General features: G+C 48.1%; 1 protein-coding gene and 1 non-coding gene across 2 annotated transcripts in view; one reads left to right on the top strand and one right to left on the bottom strand.

Moving 5' to 3' along the window:
• The window catches only part of NT5E (5'-nucleotidase ecto), a 67,037-nt gene that overhangs the window by 28,105 nt on the left and 16,286 nt on the right, over nt 1–22,646 (bottom strand). The window contains exons 2-3 of the mRNA XM_057740172.1: nt 16,905–17,127; nt 11,410–11,598 (exon numbers count right to left, since the gene is read on the bottom strand). Coding sequence (XP_057596155.1) covers nt 11,410–11,598; nt 16,905–17,127 — 412 coding nt within the window. The remainder of the gene's footprint in view (nt 1–11,409; nt 11,599–16,904; nt 17,128–22,646) is intronic.
• On the top strand, nt 16,137–16,243 carry LOC130856269 (U6 spliceosomal RNA). Its single transcript, XR_009054547.1, has one exon. It is a non-coding gene; the product is annotated as a U6 spliceosomal RNA (small nuclear RNA).

Raw genomic sequence — 22,646 nt, 5'->3', positions numbered from 1 at the left:
TTAAAGGGAAACCTCCCACAATTATGGGATGGATTTATGTGGTTAACACCAGGCTATGATCATTTAAGTTTAAAAGTTCCTCTGTGTTGGTGATGAGGAAAAATCTGGAGTTCATAGCTTTATGCCTGCTAGCCTTTGTTTGAAAACCTTTTGCATGTAACCCCTACTAACTCCCATGCTCTGTAATCACCTGTAACCTCTGGAAATTGAGTGGCCAATCAATTAATCCAATCAATTAATGCCAACTCTAGCCAATCAATTAATGCCAATTTTAGCTATGTGTTTTTACCTATATAAGGAGATAATTCACCTAGAATGGGGCCCAGAATTTTGGAGCATTAGCTCGTCCAGGTCTGCTGGCTCAATAAACCTGAGTTCTCCAGCCCTCCGAGTGTGGTGCTTGGTTTCTCGACAGACCGATTTCTGCAACATTTTTGGAGACCCCGGTGAGATTCTAACCACGCCAGCCCCTTGAGCTGCCAGACTGGTGGCTTGGCCGGGTCGGGGTGAATGAGCTCCGAGACGAAAGAGGAGGCGCACCACCCAACGGTATTCCGGGTTCTCTTTTGGACTGGTGCTCTGACTCTCCGGATGGCTGGCCCCGACTGGACTCATTGGAGGGATGGACCAACTCACCAGGAACAGTCACAGGATCAGGTAAGGCCCTGGGGCACTGAACCCAGTCAGGTCCCGTCTCCAGACAGAAGAAGAGCTTGATCACCTCCTAAGGTCTTCGGTAAGAAGACCACCAGTTAGGGACCTTCCCAGAGGTGGGAGGCACCCACCAGTTAGGGACCTTCCCAGAGGGGGGAGGCACCCACCAGTTAGGGACTTGCCTGGAGGGGGGAAGCACTGTGATACGCTCTGGTCTGAATGTGTGTGTGAGTGAGCACCCTGGTTCATCCTCACTCCAGGATGATTGTGTGGCTCCACAGCCTTCGTGGCCATGGAGTCCCAGTGGGCCCAAACCTGCAGTTCCATGGTGACCTCATATAGCTCAGGGCGGTATCTGCCTCTGGGGGACCCAGTCCCTCCCTGCAAGTGAGATTCAAGTTGGGATTCTATACCACCCACCAAAGCTAAAAGGCACCTAAGTTCACCACAGGGACACGGCCAGGTGGGCACCTGAGTGGTCTCCTCTTCAGAGGGGGCACCCATCCTTGTTTGTCTCTGCGCCATCAACACAGGATGGGATACACGGAGAGGAAAAGAATAACTGCCCTTTGCTTTAGAGCCCCTATAACTTTGGATTATCCTCCCCTTTCCTCAGCTAACCTTCTGAGCCAGTATATTGGGTTTTCCCTTCTCCCTCCTGTTTAAGGAAGCAGGTTGCACTTGTTAAGATGGGAGGAAATTCCTCAAAGCCAGCTGTTTTGGATTGTACGATGAAAAACTTTGAGAAAGATTTTTCTGGAGACTATGGGGTTAAGATGACCATGGGAAAGCTCTGCATGCTGTGCGAGCTGGAGTGACCCACCTTCGGGGTAGGATGGCCTACGGAGGGTACCCTGGATCTCTCTATGGTTAGAGCAGTGTACCGAGTGGTGATAGGGACCCCCGAGCACCCAGACCAGTTTCCATACATAGATTCCTGGTTACAAATTGCTGTTCAGCTGCCTCCATGGGTTTGGTTCTGCATGAATAAGCAGGGACAGTGTAGGATCTTTGTAGCCCAACCAGCTCTGAGAAAAAGTAAAGAAAAACCAGCCAAGGTTATCCACCAAGAGGATCCTGAAGAAGAGCCCCCTCTGCCTCCGCCCTATATACCAACTGCTCCACCAGCTCCCATTCAGTCTCCTCATCCTCTACCAGACAGCCCTCCACCCTCTGTGTCTCTATTGCCTCCAAATCCACAGCCCCCTCCAAGCCCGCGGTGGCTTTGCTCAGCTGGCCAACCAGCACAGCAACCCAAAGCCCTGCAGATGCCCTTGTGAGAGGCCTGAGGCCCTCCTCAGGTCAATGAGGATGGCTCCATCCAGCCAGGATGCCCAGTCTTTTATTATCAGCCCTTCAGTACTACCGACCTCCTCAACTGGAAACACCATACCCCGGCCTATTCGGAGAAGCCACAAGCAATGATTGACGTCCTTGAGTCCATTTTTCACACCTACCAAGCTACTGGGATGACTGTCACCATCTCCTCCTGACTCTCCTCAACACCGAGGAATGCTGCCGGATTCTGTCAGAGGCTCGGAGATGGCACCAAGAGCAGGCACCAGCTGGTACAACAGATCCAGCAGCCTGGGCCCTGGGGGACTCACCAGATGTCTGACCCAACTGGGACTTCAACACCCCGGACGGGAAGGACTCTCTTGACATTCTGTAAAGCCCGCTCATGTCAACTTGGGGGCCACTTGGTGACTCACGAATTCAATTTCGTCCAGGAAGGACAACACAAAGCAGGCTACGCCCTAACAACAACAGATGAAATAATAAAAGCTGAGCCCTTGCCCCAGGGGTGGTCAGCACAACGAGCTGAACTATACGCACTCATCCAGGCGATAAGGCACGCTGAAGGGAAGCGAGCCAGCATCTACACAGGCTCAAGATATGCCTTTGCTACTTTACATGTACGTGGCGCCATCTACAAAGAAAGGGGACTACTAACAGCAAAGGGAATCGGTTGGCTGACCAGGCGGCCAAGAAGGCAGCAACCCGACTGAATCCCACAGTGAGCCTTGAACCAAACTCCGAAATCCTCTTGGCACCAGAATTGCCTTTGTCTCTGAGGTATACCATAGAAGAAGACCAATGGGCTTTAAATAAGGGAGGAACTAAGGGCAAGGAAGGCTGGTGGAAGCTTCCAGACCAAAGGCTCTTTGTTCCTAGTACTACAGCCGTTCAGCTAGTAAAGCAACACCATGAGACAACTCACTTAGGGAAAACTGCATTAGAAAGTCTACTGAGCTGCTACTATTTCGTTCCTAAGCTCCCAACCCTGTGTGTCCAGATCAGTGCTAGGTGTGTGACTTGTGCACGAAACAATGCCAGCCAAAGACCAAGACCCAGCCTAGGGGTACAGACAGTTGGAACGTTATCCTTTGAAGATTTAGAAGTGGACTTTACTGAAATTAAGCCTTGCTGGGGCTATAGGTATTTGCTTGTGATAGTCTGCACCTACTCGGGGTGGGCTGAGGCCTACCCCAGGCGCACTGAGCGAGCACAAGAGGTAGTCAAGGCCCTATTAAGAGACATAATTCCCAGATATGGGCTACCTCTCTCCATGGGGTCTGACAACGGGCCAGCCTTTGTGTCTGAGATAGTCCAGACCTTGTTCAAGGCACTGGGAATCAAATGGAAGCTTCATGCCACTTACAAGCCACAAAGCTCAGGGAAAGTTGGGCGCATGAATCAGACCCTTAAGACTATGTTAGCTAAGCTCTGTCAGGAGACCCAGTTACCCTGGATTGACATGCTGCCCCTAGCCTTGCTCTGAGCCTGGTGCACCACGAGGTCCTCAGGCTATTCTCCCTTTGAAATCTTATACGGGAGACACCCCCCTAACCCCAACACCGCCAGTGGTAGGGAGACTCAAGGGAGACCCCCAACAACTAGCTGACCTGGAGATGTCTCAACACCTCCAAGCCCTGGGAAAGGCCTTTCGCCATATTACCCGAGAAGCCCTAGAAAGGACTCCCATTCCCTTGGGCAATTGGGTTCATCCCTATCAGCCAGGAGATAAGGCATGGGTAAAAGACTGGAGAAAGGAACTCCTTCAGCCAGTTTGGATTGGCCCTCATACAGTCGTTCTGGCAACCCCTGCTGCTGTTAAAGTTACAGGAATAACACCGTGGATCCACCACACCCGGGTGAAGAGAGCAGCACCTCTAGAAGGGCGAGAGACCTGGACTGCAAAAGCTCATCCGAACCAGCCACTTCGGGTCTTTCTACGGAGACGACCAAGTCCAGCCTAAGAGCTTCAGCCTTGCTCTAGTCACTCCAGGGCTGACTGGTCTACGCACGGCAGAAGCTTGAGGAATTTGACGAGGGACATCTGAAAATCAGGGTTACGATGACACCCTGCCTTGTAGAGACTAGTTACACCTTACGGCCCTGAGAGGTTATCAACCCATGGGTCTAGATGATCAAGAAGTTGATGCCTTATAAAGATTTTTAGGGGCGTCAAAAGGGGGGAACGATGAGGAAAAATCTGGAATTCATAGCTTTATGCCTGCTTGCTTTTGTTTGAAAACCCTTTGCATGTAATCCCCAGCAACTCCTGCGCTCTGTAATCACCTGTAACCTATGGAAACTGAGTAGCCAATCAATTAATGCCAACTGTAACCAATCATTTAATGCCAATTGTAGCTATGTGTCTTAACTCATATAAGGAGAGAATTCACCTAGAACGGGGCCCAGAATTTTGGAGCGTTAGCTCCTCTGGGTCCGCCGGCTCAATAAACCTGAGTTCTCCAACCCTCCGAGTGTGGTGCTTGGTTTCTCGTGGGACCAATTTCTGCAACGTTGGAAACAATTAAGTCATGCTAAGTATGATCAGCCCAGTAACACTGGGAAATGGGGCTGGGTGCCTTATGAACAATGCCTATGTGCTACTACCCTTAGAGACAGTGGTTGGTATGGAACTGCCTGCGTCAGATGACCAGATTCACTGGGTTGTACCTAATGGAACTCACTGGATTTGTGGTACTAATTTATGGCCTTGGCTTTCACCAAGATGGGTAGGAAGATGTACCCTAGGATTGCCATGGACTCAAGGGCATATATGTAACACATTAGAGAACACTGGCATGAGCTGATGGGTGAAGAGATCTGTATTTTGCTGGTATGATCATTTAGCAGTTATTTTTGTGCCTTCTCATCGGCCATATTGAAGCCTTAACAAAATTCACTCAACAGGTCTTAAAATGATAGTAACCAGGCTATTAGCCTATTGAATTCTGAGGTCTCTATGATGAGAAAAGGGTGCTATAAAACCGCATGGCCCTCGACATCCTTACAGCATCTCAGGAAGGCACCTGTGCCATAATTCAAACTGAATGCTATGTTTTCATACCTGATAAATCCTCTAATGTGACACATTTAATGAAGCATATGAAAAATCAGATTTCTGTCTTAAGTGACCACTCCCAAGTCTTGGGGACCTCTTCAAAAACTGGTTTGGCGTGGGGAGCTCATGGCTTTAGTACTTCCTTGTAACTCTATTGACATTACTAGCTATATTATTTACATTTTGCCTGTTTTTCAAGATTATTGTTTCTTGTATTACCAAATGTGTGACTGAATCGCTGACAAAAATTAATGATGACTAGGCTACTTGAAACAGTCGATCAAGTATATAGTTCTGTATACAATCAATGATTGTAATAGTGTAACTCTGGATATGGGAAGATGAAACAAGAGGAAATTTTTCCTGGACCATAACAGACTAGGAATACAGGCGGTCCAGAGATCTTTGACTTTTGTTGAAAAGACCTAGTCCAGTCCAGTAATAGCACATGGAGTGGCCTATCCGTGAAATCTTTGCCAAACCTAGGACTGAGTCTTCCCAGCACTGTGGGATGAAATAGTCATGAAATGCCTCTCAAAGCATGGTCAAATTTATGACCATGAGGGCGCCCTGTCAACTATAAATTGGCACTTGCCATCTACCTCTACTACAATGATTAAATCACATGTGCTGCAGCAGCTGCTGACCTTCCACACCCCCTGAAGGGAATTCAGGCTGGAGACCAGGAATGAGGCACTCTGTGCTTTGGAAAATGGACGGAACAGGTCTTCAGATAGTTAGATGTTTTCAGGAGCTGATTTTATGAGCCCAACCCTTGCATCTCCTTATATCTAGAAAAGCACTAAATTCCTATATGGTGACGTCTGCTCCTCATGACGAGCAGAAACCCCCTACAAAAAAATGTATTTGATTGTATGTACTCCTCCTTTATCAAGAATAATCTGCCCCCCTGCATCTCTGGAGCAGTTTCTCAGAGCCATCTGGGATGCTGTCTTCTGGGCTGCAGTCCTCATTTTGCCCCCAATAAACTCAACTTGCAACTCTCACATTGTGCATTTTTTTTAGTCGACAGGAGTAACAATAGAACATGGTGGGTGGGGATGGGGAAGTCAGTCAGTGAGGCACACCCTAGGGTGGCAAAGACTCAGAAGGCAGGGTCATTCCAGGCTGCCCAGTGGTGGGTCTCCTGCCGTGCCTGGCAGGCTTGAAGGGAAGTTGCCTGGTGTGGATGGAATTCGGGGAGATCAAGAAGAAAGGTCACTTTTCCATATTCGGACAAGAAGAATGGTTTGAAAGAGGCAAGAACAGAAGTGACACAAGTCAGAATTAGGACCAAGGGGATCAGGAAACTATAGGCTCCCCGAGGAATGATCAGATTTTGGGAGGGGGTGAGAAGAGCTCCAGTGTTTCCCAAGTTTTCTGGGATAGTCTTTTTGTTTATTAAAGGGAGAAGTGACCCCATAAATTAGCTTGAAGTTGTGAGTGTCAAGCTACAGTCTGGGTAATAAAGTTTTGCATAGTTGTAAAAGAAAAAATTTTGTATCTTCCTCTTTTTCTTTTTAAATGAAATTCTATACATTTTCCCATGTTGCAGAATATTAGGGAATTGACATTTTTTTTCCTTGGACCAACGATGCTCTGGGGCCCACTTCTGTTCCTTTACTACCTCATTTGATCCCTACAACATCCTCTGAGGTAATCGTGCCATTGTAACCATTTCTTAAAATGAAAACCTGAAGCTCAGAATGGTTAAGTAACATGTCTGAGGTTGGACAGCCAGTAGTGACCAACCCTGGGTCCATCAGAGTCCAAAGCCCTCTCCACGACCCCGTGCACAGTGAGGCTGGGAAAATGAGGTCCTTCTTGAAGACCATCAAGGGGCAAAATTAGGGTAACATGAACAGCAGTCCTGGGAAGAGATCTGACCCTGTGGTAGGAAACGAGCTTTGGATTTCACAATATGTAGCTGGCCATCAGCTCTCCTGAGAACTCAACTCTGCCAAATGACATGAACCTGTTTTTCAGCTGTTCTTTTCACATTTGGGGTTTGGCTTACCCCACTTCGCCTTGGAAAGCAGTTTCATGAGACGTAACTGAAACTGATTAGTGTTACGTGGCTGCAAAAATTATTAACCAGAAGACTCTGGCTTTGCTCCATGAAGGAAACTGGTGCTGAGGCTGGGCTAAGGCTGGAAGCTGACTGAGAGGTCCTGAGTAGTGAACCCTGGAATGAGCGACTCCCTGTGCCAAAAAGGACATCATCTTTGAAGCTGCCGGCCACACCTCTGCCCTTTGGCTGGTTCTCCCAGCTCACTCAATAAACCCACACATCAGCAATCCTACGGATGCCCAAAGAAAGTGGTTCTTTTCTGGTGAATGTTTATGTAGTAAATAATCAGCCCATTTTCTTGTTCTAAAAGACAAGATTATCTAAACTAGAGGAGTGAGAATCAACAGCGAGATGAGCAATGATTGCAAACCACAACCAGGTCTTTTGGCCTCTCTTGCTTATCCTAACGGAGTAGGGATGGGTCCACCCCTACACACTGAGTACCCGGCTGCTGGCTGCAGCGGGAAGAAGAGACAACAGGTTTCCTGGGTTTATTTACACTTAAGCTGTGAATGCCATTTGTTTTGAGAACAAAACATGGTGGTCTTTAAAATCACTTATGTTCTCCAAGTCAATGAAAAGCCTTGAATATCATATTCAAGAAATATGTACCTAAATCCAGAAGCAATACAAATTAGGTACCTAATACAAAAAAAAAAAAAAGCTGTTCTAATAAAGAAATCTTATCTTTAAAAAATTTATTTATTTGGCCACACTGCTGGCATGTGGGATCTCAGTTCCCCGACCAGGGACTGAAGCCACAGCCCCTGCAGTGGAAATGCAGAGCCCTAACCACTGGACTGTCAGGGAATTCCTAGGAAATCTTACTTTTAAAGGAGCTACATGTGTTGGCATTCACTCAGCAATCCTGGGCACCCGCTTTCTACGTGTCAGAGACCTGGTGGCAAGTCTGTAAAGGATTCTCCCAGGCTAAGGAGAAGTGATACCTGCTGGGCAGGGAGGGGAGGAGGGTTCACCAGATGGAGGTTTCAGTGAGGCTGCAGAGGAAGAAGGGTGAGAGAGCTTTAAGGAGAGGAGGGAGGTGAGGAGTGGTGTTGTGGGGTGAGAAATTCAGGATGATGACGAGCTCTTAGCCTGTGGCCCCAGCCGTGAAGTTGCCGAAAAGGAAGTGACAGTCACGGGTTGATAGGATCAAGGGACTCTGAACCTTGGGTATTGGATCCGCCATCCATATAGACACAAGCCAGGATGAAGGCACAAGCTGGAGTGCAGAGGAAGACAGGATGTTGGGTCCTAAATCGTCGGTGACACTGGGGAGGGGCTTGGAGGCCATTAGGTGACAGTGATAAGGAGGGAGACAGGATAACCAGGAGGTGTGAGCCTCAAAGAAGCTGGAGGTGTAAAAAAATTCACTGCAGTAACCTTAGGAAGTTAGAGGGTGTTCTATCAAGAAATGTTTTATTTCCTGAAATTAAGCAATCAGGCTCTTGGCATGGATGCCTTTGTAGGGAGCAGGGTGTTTGAACAGAAGGGATCATAGACTTAACACTTAGAACTCCTTAACTCTGCAGAGGGAGAAATGGACATCTACACTCACCAAGGCCACAGCTACCTGATGGGCTTGCAGGATCCAAAATTCAGTTAAAATAGTGCGAGGCAAACAGAGCGATAGCATCTCAGGAGAGTCCCCCAGCATGCCTGCCACATCTTTCAACCTGCACATACTTCACTACTTCTTTCTCCAAAGGCAACAGCATGGACCAGTTCCTAACTCTAGCACTTAATTCCTTTAGAGAAGATGTCTGTTTTCTGGGCCTCAGCCTTGCAGCTTTGACATTGTGCAAGCCTGGTTGGGGAAATCCTCTGCCCTTCATCCTGACATGAGAGTGGTCAAGTAATACCAGGGTTGTGTGGTCTGCATGTGCACGGTGGCTGTCATCCAAAGAACCTGCAGTGCCTTCAATATTTGGAGGGGAACCGTCCATGTGCTGTTTTGGTTGTGACCCATTTAAAGCTGAGTTCTTAAAAATATGGACTAGTTACAAGACAATGAAACTTATTTAACTTATTTAAATAACAGAATAGAAAATATCAGGTGCAATCCTGATGCTTTGTGAAATTCTCTTTCAGGTAAGTGTGTTTGTGTGCGTGTTGGGTCTTATATATGTGCTGAAATGGTTCTCAGCAAGATTTAAGATTCCAAAAGATGTATTATTTTAACCCTAATTTGATTAACCAATCATATTTAACTTTACGCTATTCTAATTTTTATTGTTATTGTTTTGGTTTTTGCTTTTTAAGGTTGAGAAAATTTATTTAAATAAGCAAATATGCCTCATCCCTTATCGTGTCCTGAAATTACCTTTAATTGTTAAGTTCATTCCTCACAATGGTGAGTATCCAAATTAAATATTTTCATGAGAACAAGCTTAATCTTGGTAAGCAGTCATGAAATGTGAGATAAATGACTAAGACTCTACAGGTAGTTTTGTTTTTTTTAAAAAATCTTTCCACTGCATGTGGGATCTTAGTTCCCTGACTGGAGATTGAATCTGTACCCCCTGCACTGGAAGCACAGGGTCTTAACCACTGGACCATCAGGGAAGTTCCGACAGGCAGTTTTTTCCACAGATTGTAATTATCCACGTCAAGGTTTATGGTTAAGCAAATTGTAATTTTTATCCTCAAATCTTTCTTCCATCCAGTCTTTCATCATTCACTAAATTCATCTCCTTAGCAAAAGGCACATTCTCTTTTGCAGGATTTCACTGGCTGGAACCAAAGTGACAGGAACAAAAGAACAGGCTGCAGAATGAACAGGAGGCCGGGCACAGCCACCCAGGCTTTTCAGGCTCAGCAGGGCTCATGGCTGATGGCCGAGCACCGAGGCTGCAGATGGCGTCTGGGGCTGTGAAGATGGCAGAGGGTCTAAGACAAGTCAGGGGGAACATGGCAGTGCCTTCAGCATCTGAAGGCAGGCGTCAGATTCCTTTAACTGTTCATGCCCTGTTTTGGTCATGGCTCATTGAAAGCTGAGCTTTTCAAAATGTGGCCTAGCTAAAAGACAAGGAAATTAATTAAATGGGTGGTAGCTGGCACTTAAAAAAGTGAAACAGTAGAGCAGAAAATATTAGGGTGCCTCCCAGGTGCTTTGGGAAAGATTTCATTCAGTGTGTTTGTGTTTCTGTGTGGGTGTGAGTGTGAGAGTGTGTGTGTGTGAGAGTTTGTGTGTGAGTGTGTGCGTGTGTGTGTGTGAGTGTGCATTGGGCCCTCATGAACAATGCCTTTCTTACTATGGATCAGAGTCAAAGGAATTTGAAATCACTGCTCTAAAGGATGCAGCGCTGGGACACAGATACCTAGTTCCCACTGTGTGTCTTGGGGGTCTTATGCTGCCTCAGAGCAAAGGTAAGAAGAGGCCCAGGAGGGTGCCTTATCCACAGAGCTGGGACATAACCGAAGTGAGATGGGCTAGTTTCTAGGCCCTGTTCTGAGGGGCTTCACCTCCATCCACTCGTCACACGACACTTTATAATAGACCCTCATTCTACCGAGGAGGGGGTCAGGCCGACAGGAGCCCACCTTTTGTTAGGAGCCCAGCCAGTCACGCCAGACTCTTCACCTTCTCCCAGTGCCGCCCGATGACCTGCTCCAGTGGGGTTTTTCCTGGTCTTGCCACCTCTCAGTCCAGCTGACTACGCCCCCCCCCCGGCCCACCATCAAGTTACTTAAGTGGCTCTCAGATGCTTGATGGCAAAGTCGCCCGCACTAAGGAAGCTCACACCCCCATCAGCATCCTCACCGTCACGCGTCACGCTCACATATTGTCTGCAGCTGTTCCCATCCCAAAGTTATAAATCAACTATATTTCAATAAAAAATTTTTTTAAAGTCTCTTTGAGGGCTTCCCAGGTGGTGCAGTGGTTAAGAATCTGCCTGCCAATGCAGGGGACACGGGTTTGGTCCCTGGTCTGGGAAGATCCCACATGCCTCGGAGCAGCTAAGCCCGTGCGCCACAACTACTGAGCTTGCACTCTAGAGCCTGAGAGCCACAACTACTGAGCCCACATCCCGCAATTACTGAAGCCCGTGCGCCTATATCCTGTGCCCGCAACAAGAGAAGTCACCACAATGAGAAGCCTGCGCACCACAGTGAAGAGTAGCCCCCGCTCACCGCAACTAGAGGAAGCCCGTGTGCAGCAATGAAGACCCAATAAATAAATAAGTAAATAAATAAACATATTTTAAAAAGTCTCTTTGAGTAAGATTCACACGTTATCACTGAGTTTGCATCACCTATATACGTTATCACATGTATACATCACCCTACATATGTAACGTATATTGTCTAACCCTCCTGCAGCCATTACCTGTGTAAAGAAACGTGTTGGTATGTCCTCCCACCACCACGTCCACACCCTTCACTTTCTGAGCGATGAGTTTATCCACTTCAAAACCGGAATGTCCCAGTGCAATAATTTTGTTCACATTGAGAGTTTTTAGCTTATCTACTTCAGGTTGCAATGCAGCAATTTCATCTTCAAATACTAAATTCGTTCCTAAGGAAGAAAATAAATATGGACATTTATTGACAATAATGTTTAAATTAGTGCTCATTATACTATCATACCAGGTAAAAACATCTTAACCTCCCAAAGCTCTTAAATGACTAAGACCAAAACTTATTCATAAATTCAGTATAAAATCTCTACAAAATCAATAAAAATTCACATCAATACCCTCAGTTATATTTGCTTAATGTTGCATGGGTTTAAGGTTGTGGGTGATATTATGTTACTTGAATTCAAACTGTGTGGAGGCTTCAGATTTGCAACCTATTTCGTTAAGTCTACTTGTATATCTGGACTTCCATCAGGCCAGTGCAGAGCATGGCCGACCACATAAGCATGACCGGCTGTATGAATGCCAAGTCACCGTGCTGTATACCTCAAACCCATACAGGGCTGGATGTCAATCACATCTCAATAAAACTGAAAAAAGAAACCAAAACAACAAACCCCCCAGATTAGTTACGCCAAGGCTTTGTATGCAAGTTCAACGTAATCAGTCTTCAAACTAGAAACTCTGTCAGCAACTAGTCCTTGAATGCCAATCTGACGATGCTGTTGACAGTTCTGTCTTGTCCACTGGATAAGGTCGGTGTTAGGGTCTCATCCAAGGACTGCCGGCCCTGGGACCGCGCGCATCCTACCCCGGCAGCTCACCCCGCCCCCGCGCAGCGGGAGTGGAAGCTCGCCCACGGGTGCGGCTGCCAAGTGTGGGTGTGACTCCACAGCTGGGTGCTCTGTGTGCTGCAGGCACGTGCTACGCAGCGTGGCAAGCCTGCCAGCCTCTCCCTCTGTTCCTGCCCTGTGGCCAAACCCCAGCACGTCTTGAGGGCTTACGGCTCTGACTGGCACAGAGGGGACTGCAAACACAGACACCTGCCCTGAAGTCACGTCCAGCCACCTGTGACTTGGGGTCCTCCAGAGGACGCAGATTCCCTTATGCAAATATCTCCGAATCATCACTCAAAGGAAAATGTCCAAACATGAATCAGTCTCGTAATGATCTTTCAAAACCCAGGAGTCTGCCATCTCGGGTGTGAAAAGTATTCATCTCTCTAAGGAGCTTCAGGACTGTTAAACTCATCCCTGGTGACGCTGTGGGGTCTGGGGGTCTCTGTGTGCTCCAGTGGGGAACCCTGGAGTCTCTCGCATCAGTCAAGCCAACATGTGCCAGTGAGCGCGGAAAATAAACAGCATGGCTGATGGCAAAGCTGGGGGTGCCCCGGGCCAATGGCCTGAAAACGAGTGGCTCACAGATGTGTGGGGGTGGGACCGGCAGTGCTGTCAGTAACTCACAGGCAACATTTGAAAATCAAGAGGTGTTTGCAAGGCAGAAATAGAGACACAGACGTATGGACACCAAGGGCGGGGAAAAGGAGGGTGGGATGAATTGGGAGATTGGGATTGACATACAGACACTACTATACATAAAATAGGTAACTAATGAGAACCTACTGTATGGCACAGGGCATGACATCCAAAAAAGTGGGGGTATATGTATACATATAGCTGATTCACTTTGCTACACAGCAGAAACTAACAGTGTTGTAAAGCAACTATACCCCAACAAAAAAGATCATCTATGCAATCCTACTTTATTTTTAATAATTAAATAAATACCGATTAAAAAAAAAAATTGAGGGTAACAGCTTGGCCACCATTATCTGCCATGAGGCCATGAAGGATAATCTGCTTCTTGCCAGTCACCCCAAGAAGCCCAGGGCTCCCCAGTCCAGCTTGTGCCATGCCACTATCTCTGTGAGCCTCTCATTGAGTCTCCCCTTAAAACGGCAATGTGCCCCCCCGCCCCACGTCCTGCTTAATTTCTCTCTGTGGCATTTACCACCTTCTGAGGCACCAAACATTTCCTGAATGTATTTCTTCTCCCGCTCAACATGAAGCTCCCGTGGGCAGGGCTTTCGGGGGTCAGTGTCTCTGATTCCTAGAATAGCGCCTGGCACTAAGGCAGGCTCTTGGGGAATGAATGAATGAAAAATTGAATAAATGTTTGCTGAGACTCTTAGACAATGCTACCATCCTCTGCTTCCGTGCGACTGGCAAGGAGGAAAAACGTTGAGAGAAAGGCCCCTGAGGACAAAGGAATGTGTTCTCCTAACACATCAGAAACCTCACAGGATCAGTTATATACAGAAAGCATGGGATATATTTCAGGATGAGATGAGGGGAGTGAGAGGAATTTCATTATCTAACTGAAATAAATTAAATGTGCGAGAAATACAATTGATACCTGTGGGTCACCAGGACTGGAGGAATGAGGCTGGATTCGGGGCCAGAGATCTGTAGGAGGAGCAGGGCTGCTGGGCTTGTGGTCTTGGGGGAAGCACGTGTCCCCAGAGACACGGCTCCACCCCTGCCCAGCTCCTGCGCTGGCCCCTGCACTAGGAAGCCTTTCTCTCTTGGGAGCTGCTGAAAAGAGCATGGCCCGTTCAGGGTCCCCCTGTCTGTTATAACCTGCTGAAGAACTAATATGGGGTGCCGTGGGAGTCCCAGCAAGGGTGGTCTGAGTTCTGGGCTCCCTGTCTCTCCATCACTCCCCTCCCCTTCTGTCTTTTTATTGGTGACTATTTATTTTTTAATTTTTTTTAAAAGTCTTTATTGAATTTGTTACAACATTGCTTCTGTTTTCTGTTTTGGTTTCTTGGCCGTGAGGCATGTGGGAATCTTAGCTCCCTGAACAGGGATCGAACCTGAAACCCCTGCATTGGAAGGCGAAGTCTTAACCACCTCTGGACCGCCAGGAAGTCCCTTTATTGGTGACTATTAAAGAAGGGATATTGTTTTTCTCCAAATCATGCTGAACTCCTCAGCCTGACAATCCAGTCCTCACCCCTTTCTAGCTTTCTCTACTTAGAACCCATGTTCCAGGAAACTGAACACCCTGATGTTTTGGGATTGCAGTCCCACACCTGCCTGCTCTCATGAGTTCATTCCAGTAACTTTCACTGGGAACCTCCCCTGTTCTGGCACCGAGTAGGTCCCTGCCCTCAGGAGCTTGTGTCCTAGCAGGTGACTCTGACCTCACCTCTGGAATGCCCTTTGCCCCAGATGCTCTGCACACCCTGGAGGGGGCCAAGCAGGGTCTTCATTGTGTCTACCTGACCCTCGAGCTGGCCATCACATCCTTCACTCACCGGACAACCCCCCTCCCCTCCCTGACTCTGTCTATGACTCTCTATGGCATTAATTACATTCTGCCTTAAATGAACTCACACCCCCCTGGATGGAATAGACATTATGGAGACATAATTATTCAGTTATTCAACACATCCACATCTTTAGCCAAAGACCCTCAGCTGGCCACCCTGCTGGGTTCCAGATGTTCACTGAGAGGAGACCCAGCCCTGTCCTCGGGCTGCTCCGGTCACGCAGGAAGCCCACATCGAGGACAAATGTGATGAGCGGGAGGTGTTTTCTGGGGGCGATGGGAACACACAGCAGGAGCGTCCCCCCCGAAGGCGTCCTGCGGCAACCGGGCCACGTCACCTCAGCTTTACCTGCGTCACCCCAGCCTCACCCACGTCTGTAACTGCCACCCTCGCCTCTTGGCAGGAAAGCCCCAAGTGGCCCAGAGAGGCATCCCTGAGCCCCGGGAAAGATCCGATCAGCCCGCACAGCGCTGTCTGCAGAGTGGAGGAGGACAGAGGTCAGGCCGGGCTGTGGAGAGCCGTCTAAGACTACACACCGGGTCCCTCCGGTGGAACCACATCCCTCTGAGTCCGAAGAACACGCCTGAAACACTTCAAAAGCTGGTGACTCGTCACGTCCATGGCTGCCCTCTGTGGCTTCACAACGACCTCAGCAACAGCCACTGACCGTGTGCAAAGGCTCGGTCGACTGTGGGACCGTCATCCATCTGCCGCCTGAGGTGCCTGCGAGCCCCAGGTCCCCAGCGGTGGGGAGCGGCCCAGGCCCACCTCCAAGCCCTGCAGGACCCTCTCGCCCCGGGAGCTGCTCAGGGTCAAGTACAGTTGACTTTTTTTGTTGCTTCCGATGGCCTGCAGCTATTTTTACAGCAACAACAAATGTGACTTTTCTAATTGTTAACCAGATGTCCTTCATCATTTCATTCTTAATGAAAACCCTTGTTTCCCTTTTTTCTTCACATATGGAAAGAAAAGTGATTTGGATAATTTAGAAAAAAAACATCTTTTTGTTTTCACTGCCAAAGTGTTCCTATAAAAGAGGACTGGGACGGGGAGGGTGGGGGGGACTCGAGGGAGGGTGGGGGGGGAGTCAAGGGAGGGAGGGAATACGGGGATATGTATATAAAAACAGATGATTGAACTTGGTGTACCCCCCAAAAAAGAAAAAAGAAAAAAGAAAAAAGAAAAAAGAAAAAAAAAGTGACTCAAAAATGTTTTCTGAATGGTCTTAGGGTTATACATATATGTGTGTGGGTGTGTATATTTATAGATAGATACAGCAGATGCATATATATATATGTCTGCTGTATGATATATATATCATACAAATACACACACACACAAGACCATTCAAGAATATATATAGTGCTCGCTTCGGCAGCACATATACTAAAATTGGAACGATACAGAGAAGATTAGCATGGCCCCTGCGCAAGGATGACACGTAAATTCGTGAAGCGTTCCATATTTGTGTGATGCCTTAGAGGGCCAGGACAGGGATGGTGGGAGGGAGAGACGGGAGGGAGGGGATATGGGGATACACGTATAAATACAGCTGATTCACTTTGGTGTACCTCAAAAGCTGGTACAAGAGTGTAAAGCAATTACATTCCAATAAAGATCTTAAAATATATATATATATATATTTCCCAGAAAGCCAGATACAACAAAATCATTAAAACTACAAGAAACAACCAAAAAGGGAGAAAGGACAGTTAACTAGACATGTAACAGTCACACTAGAAAAGGAAAATGAGGTAAATGGAGGTAAAGCCCTGGTCCCAGCTGCACAGGAAGAAGGGCGTGAGTCACGTGGTTCTCATCCTCCAGTAAGAGGCTCTACTGTTCAGCACTGGATATAAATGGCCCTCTCATCCAATTTCGAATGCGCTGAATTAAACAAAGATACTGTCCATGTCAACAAAGAAGTTCACTGAGCAGGAGAGCGAGTGTCTTTGAGAAGTGACTCAGGACAACGAGAAGCCGCTAGACTGGTTTTTCAGTGTCATCTTAACACACGTGTCCAACACCACAGGCTGTTCCTACTTTAAGCAGTCGTCCAGAAAAATAATACCAAGCTCTGTTGTAGTGCATCTATTTTTGAGCAATGAGTGCTGTAAAAGAAGAAAATACCTGGATTTGAGAGAAAAGGGGTTTCTTTTGAAGTGTATCCAACAATCCCCACAACTTCATCACCAACGGAGAGAATTTTATACGGCAAATAAAGTCCTGATATTCGAGATGCCAGTGGCCCCTTGGCTTTTATGTTTGCACTCAGAATTGGAAATTTGGCCTCTTTGAGGAGTGGATCAATGAGTCCTTCCACACCATTATCAAATTCATGATTTCCCAGTGCCTAGTGGAAAGGGAAAAGAGAAAAAGAATTAGGTCCTCTGGAATTGCCAGTAAAGGCATACTTTAAATAATATTACCTTGGGGAATTCCCTGGTGGTCTAGTGGTTAGGACTCCATGCTTTCACTGCCGAGGACGAGGGTTCAATCCCTGGTCAGGGAACTAAGATCCTGCAAGCCATGTGGCATGGCCAAAAAAAAAAAAAAATTACCTTGGCACAGGGCTTCCACACCTGGCAGAGCCCTAGGAAGCCGACTGCATGACCACTGTCTTCCTCAGGCTCAGAGATTTTACTCTGGGGCCCTGGGGTCGGGTCCAGGGGCAGCCAGAGCACCAGGCAGGTTTGAGAACGGCTCCCCAGGCCCCACATCACCTGCTGAAGGTAGCATCAACGCGCATGGGAGCCTCCTGGAGACCTGGTTGGACGTCCACGGTCCTGCCACCCTCAGATCTGGGGCAGATCGAGATTACCAGGCTCTGCCCAACCCTTTCACACTCTGTTTTCTCTCATAAGCCCACATTTCAATCCACTAACCCAGTCATTCCAATAGCCATCTGCTAGGGACAACTGTTAAAATCAACGGGACTTAAGCAAAAGGGGCGGGGCCATGTGGTTAACAGACACCAGAGGTGCCCCTCCCCATCGCAGCTCCGCATCTCCTGGGTCGTGACGCCCTTGAAGAACCCACAACCGGTTCTTCCCAAGGACTCTGTGGGCCTCTGCTCTGGGAAGGCGAGGATACCCAAGGGGAAGCAGGAGATGACACTTGAGAGCAGGCCGTTGGTTTCTGCCTCCTGTCAGCTCTGGGCCACCCTGGGTTTCACTCCCAGCAGCTTCACATCCGAGGAAGAGCAGGACGAAACCGTCACAGGCCTTCAGGGGTCTGGACGGGGTTCTAGGAGAAGGTGGCATGGTTTCACGCAACCCTCTCTCCCACCTGCCTCCCTGGCTGGCGCTCCTCACTGCTCCGGGACTGGCTACTGAGGGCAAAACAACCGCTGGGACGTCTGGCAAACCACCTCCGCCCACCCCCCACCCCCCGCCACGGGGCGATGCTGACGAAACCCCGACACGCAAAAAAAAAAAACAGGACATGCCAGCCACCTCCCTGAAAGCCTTCCACCGCCTTCCCCACCGGCCTCCTGGAAGAAGCCCATCTCCTGTGGGCCCCCAGCCACCTGCTCTGGCTGCCAAGGCTGATCTGCTTAGGACTGAAACCAGCGAGTCTCAAACTTCCTAAACACCACACCCAGCCAATTTCACTTCGCTCTGAGGGTCACCTGGGGACAGACCTAGACGTGCTGGCTCGGCACCGGAGCCCCTCACCTGCCCGGCGGCAGCCTCCCCCCCCCCCCCGCCCCCACCAGGACCTGCGCTCAAAGGGCCGCGTGCATCGTGTCCTCGTGCACGTGTTTCCACAGCGAAAGCAGCCCAGCGTCTTCCTGTTCCCAAGTGCCCGCCTCCCTGACTCAACTCAGAATTTCTGAACTTGCTTCCCCCCATCTCTGAGGATCCGCTTATTTTTATTTCTTCCTCTTACCTAATTGCTTCCCTCTTAAAGGCGGACCTAGTTAAAGGTTCTCCCAGTCCTGGGTAATTGTCTTTCTCCTCTTCTGTTCTTAGAACACCATGGTTTCTTCCTATGGTGAAATAAATCTGCCTTGTGAGCTTACAGCAACGGTCGTGCTTAACTGTAAAGATTTTTTTTCTTAAAGGAATGTTTCTACAGCTCTTCATGAGAGACTATTCAATGCGTCAGCCGCCCTGCACTTCACCATTATAGTGCTAGCACTCAGCAACAGCTGAAGGTACAGTTTTCCTTTATTTGTCCTGCTTGGTGTCTCCTCCTTGGACTGAGTGTAACGCCCTGAAAGGTGACCTTGGCTGCCTTTCCACCTCTCCGCCCAGCGGGGAGAGGAGCCCTGATCCAGGTGCTCGGAGCTGCGCACGGGCTGCCTGAAGGATCCTGCAGACACTCGCACCTCCAACTCCAAACTGCACATCCGCAGCCCTGACTTTCTCCTGACTCTGCATCTGTATGTCTGGCTGCCACGTGGGCACTGCCCCCAGCGTCTCAGAGCCACCCCAAGCTTACCGGGCTCAAGGCTCCTGCCTTCGGGATTCCCACCTTGGCCCAAGGTGGCACCATCTCCCCAGTCGGTACAACCAGAAACCCCAGAGCAGCTGGGTCCCTCCCACCCGAGCCCGCTCCTTCACCTCCCACCAGCATCCCTCCCCTTTGCCTAAATGCTCCAGTTCAGCGCACCCCACAGCTCCCACCTGCACGAGCCCCGGCCACTCTCTCCGGGACAGTAATAGTTTCCCAGCCAGGCCTCCAGCCGCCACCACTGCCTTCTCTAAACCATCCTGCATCTTGCTGCCAGCATCATCTTTCTAAATGCAGATCTGAACTTGTCGGTCCTGACTTTAAGGTCCCACAGAGGCTCCCCACTGGCTTTGTGATAAAGGGCAAAGTCCTGAGCTCTTTGAGGTCTGGTCTCGCCTTCCCCTCCAGCCTCCGTGGGACACCCGCCCTCAGGCAGCAGGCAGGCCTGGCGTCATCGCTCACAGCAGTGACCCGGGCACGTTTCTAAACTGCAGCTTCCTCGGGAAGAGCAGTCAACAAATAAAACGTAAGCTGGAATGAAATCGAGCCAGCACCACGCAAGGTGATTTTATGGAGCAAGCCTGGTTGCGTGCTGTGACGTTGGTACTATTACTATCCTCACGTTACAGAGGAGAAAAACTGAGATCTAGAGACACTAAATGAGTGGTTCAAGGTCACACAATTAGTGAGTGGGGGAGCTGGGAGCAGAGCCACTTCTGTTTGACTCCAACCTTCTTAACATCTATGCTTGGATGTAATGGGTTTTGCATAAGGCCTAGTACAGAGAGAGCGCTCAAAATAAAATCCTGACTACTCGTACTTTTCCATGCTCTCACTGATCTTTGTCCCTCTGTATATGATAGATAAATGATGATCAGCTGATACACAGACAGGGAGATAGAACATTCCTTTCCCGTGCCAGCCCTTTACTACCTTATTCAACTAACGGCTTTAGCTGCTGAAGCCTGATGGTCCTTCTGGAAGAAAGACCTCCCACAACTTTCATGGTCCTCCCTGAGTTAGCTTTCCTTCTCTGCTCCAATGGTCCCCTCTGGCAGCCCCAGCAGACCCCACCCCTGTCCACTGAGTCCCTGTATCACCCAGCACAGTCCCTGAAGCAGAGCAGGGAGGCAGTGTCAAATGAATAAACGAATGAGCAGAAAAATCTCCATCAAATGTCTTTCTCCTTGGGACTTGCCTGGTGGCACAGTGGTTAAGAATCTGCCTGCCAATGCAGGGGACACGGGTTCGAGCCCTGGTCCGGGAAGATCCCACATGCCTTGGAGCAACTAAGCCCGTGCGCCACAACTACTGAGCCTGCGCTCTAGAGCCAGAGAGCCACAATTACTGAGCCCACGAGCCACAACTATTGAGCCTGCACGCCTAGAGCGTGGGCTCCGCAAGAAGAGAAGCCACTGCAAGGAGAAGCCTGCGCACTGCAACAAAGAGGAGCCCCCGCTCACCACACCTAGAGAAGGCCCGAGTACAGTAAAGAAGACCCAACACAGTCAATAAATAAATAAATGTTAAAAACAAAGTGAAAAAAAATCATTCCTTTAAAAAAAAAAGTCTCCTACACACAGCTGACTCTTCTTACAAAAGTCAGTGCAGAACCATCTCTTTGTAAACGCTTCTCTTCTTTAGAATCTGGTGTTTCCATTTCCCGACCTTGCCTTTCCCTGCTCACTCCTCTTCCCCTGCATCATTCATCCCTTCTCCAGGAGGAGGACTGTGCAGCTCCCCTGGGCATACCTGCTGCCACCACCCTGCAGGCACACCGCAGGCGCTCAGGAAACACCTTAACTATATTGCTAATTCATTCATTTCTATTGTTTTTATTAATAACGTAAAAATACCCCAGGAAGTCTGCCTAAGAGAGGAACAGATACAACATAACAGGGCCAATCATCTTTCCTTGTTTTTCTACCTCTCACAGAGCATTTGTAGCACAGCCATAAGAGAATTTAAAAATTCACATTGCAGTATTACTCCACCTTTTTGGGTCCTCTCTGCAGATCCCTGTCCACTTTTCCGCATGTGTGTGCTTGTCGGTTTTGTGTTGCCCTGCCCAGTGTCCCTCATACTTGTACCAACTAATCCTGATCTGAGCTAAACTCTTACTTGCCACTTACTACTCTAATCCTCACATGAGCAAATGATTTTCCCGACCCTACACGACATGCTCATGTTCTCTCTTGTTTTTTCTGCCTCCCGAACATTTCATTTCCATTCATTCATTCACAAGCACTATTCACTCACTGATGCTAGCCCTATGACCACCTTGCATATTTTTACTACAAACACTAAATTTCACCAAATGCACTTTCTTGTAATTTAAGATGGTTGAGCCTCACAAAATGACCTTCTTCGGTATCTGTAACACCAGGATTGTAGAAATACAATAGGAGCAGCTGGTCTCACCCCAGTTCCTTACCCTCACTGCTTCCTTCGTGCAAGACAAGCCTAAATCACTATTCAAACCAAACCAAACCATACCAAACCAAAACTTGATGATCACGTATGAAAGAGACTTTCCACATTCTCCATCTAGCCTAGCCCAGTGTTTCCAACCACCCAAACACCTGGAATATTGCCTGCCTTTGATGAGGATGAGGATGATGACGATTTTATTTAATTTTTTAATTTTTTGGCCATGCTGTACAGCTTGCAGGATATTAGTTTCCCAACCAGGGATTGAACCCAGGCCCCGGCGGTGAACCGATTCCTAACCACTGGACCACTAGGGAAATCCCTTGCCTGCCCTTTAAAGCTGAAAACAAATGGAAATGTAAAGACAAGGGAGATTTGCTTCCTCTGTGACTCAAAATCCTGTTGTTGTTGTTAAATAAACTCTGCAGAATACAGTCAGATTTTTTTTAACCTCTTCTGCAAGTTTTTGTTAATATTTACATTTGATGGATATAGTTTATTAAAGTCCAGTGGCTTTGCCAAAACTCTCTGTTGACTAAGAATAGGGCCCAGAAGGCTTTTCAGGTCATATGAGTCAGCAATGGAAGAATAAAGATATTTCAAGTTTCTTGTTTTGATTATTAAAAACACCCTGCAGTCAGGCGTGAGGGAAAGCTTGTGTTACAAACTTTCGTTTGCAATTCTCATCAATTCTGAACCCAGGACAAAGTCTAATCTTCTCTTTGGGGATAAGCAGTTTCCTTACACAGACCCATTTTCAGGTGCTTATTAAACAATAAAATCACATCTTGATTCACTTATTTATGTCCAATGCACTGAATGCTAAAGAGAATTCAACAGTCAATTATCTTTTAGATACCAAATTCAGTGGAAGGTGCCTAGTATCCACCCAAGTTGAAGGGCAAACAAGTACATGATGTCATACTGCCATGGTCCCCCACCCCTTCCTGTATCCGGGGCAGATGCCAATTAACTGATGGAGTC

This window comes from Hippopotamus amphibius, chromosome 6 (genome assembly GCF_030028045.1).
Source record: "Hippopotamus amphibius kiboko isolate mHipAmp2 chromosome 6, mHipAmp2.hap2, whole genome shotgun sequence".
In the NCBI taxonomy this organism is placed as follows: domain Eukaryota; kingdom Metazoa; phylum Chordata; class Mammalia; order Artiodactyla; family Hippopotamidae; genus Hippopotamus; species Hippopotamus amphibius.
Note: the sequence above shows the minus strand (reverse complement) of the source record. Positions and strands in the feature narration are given on the sequence as shown.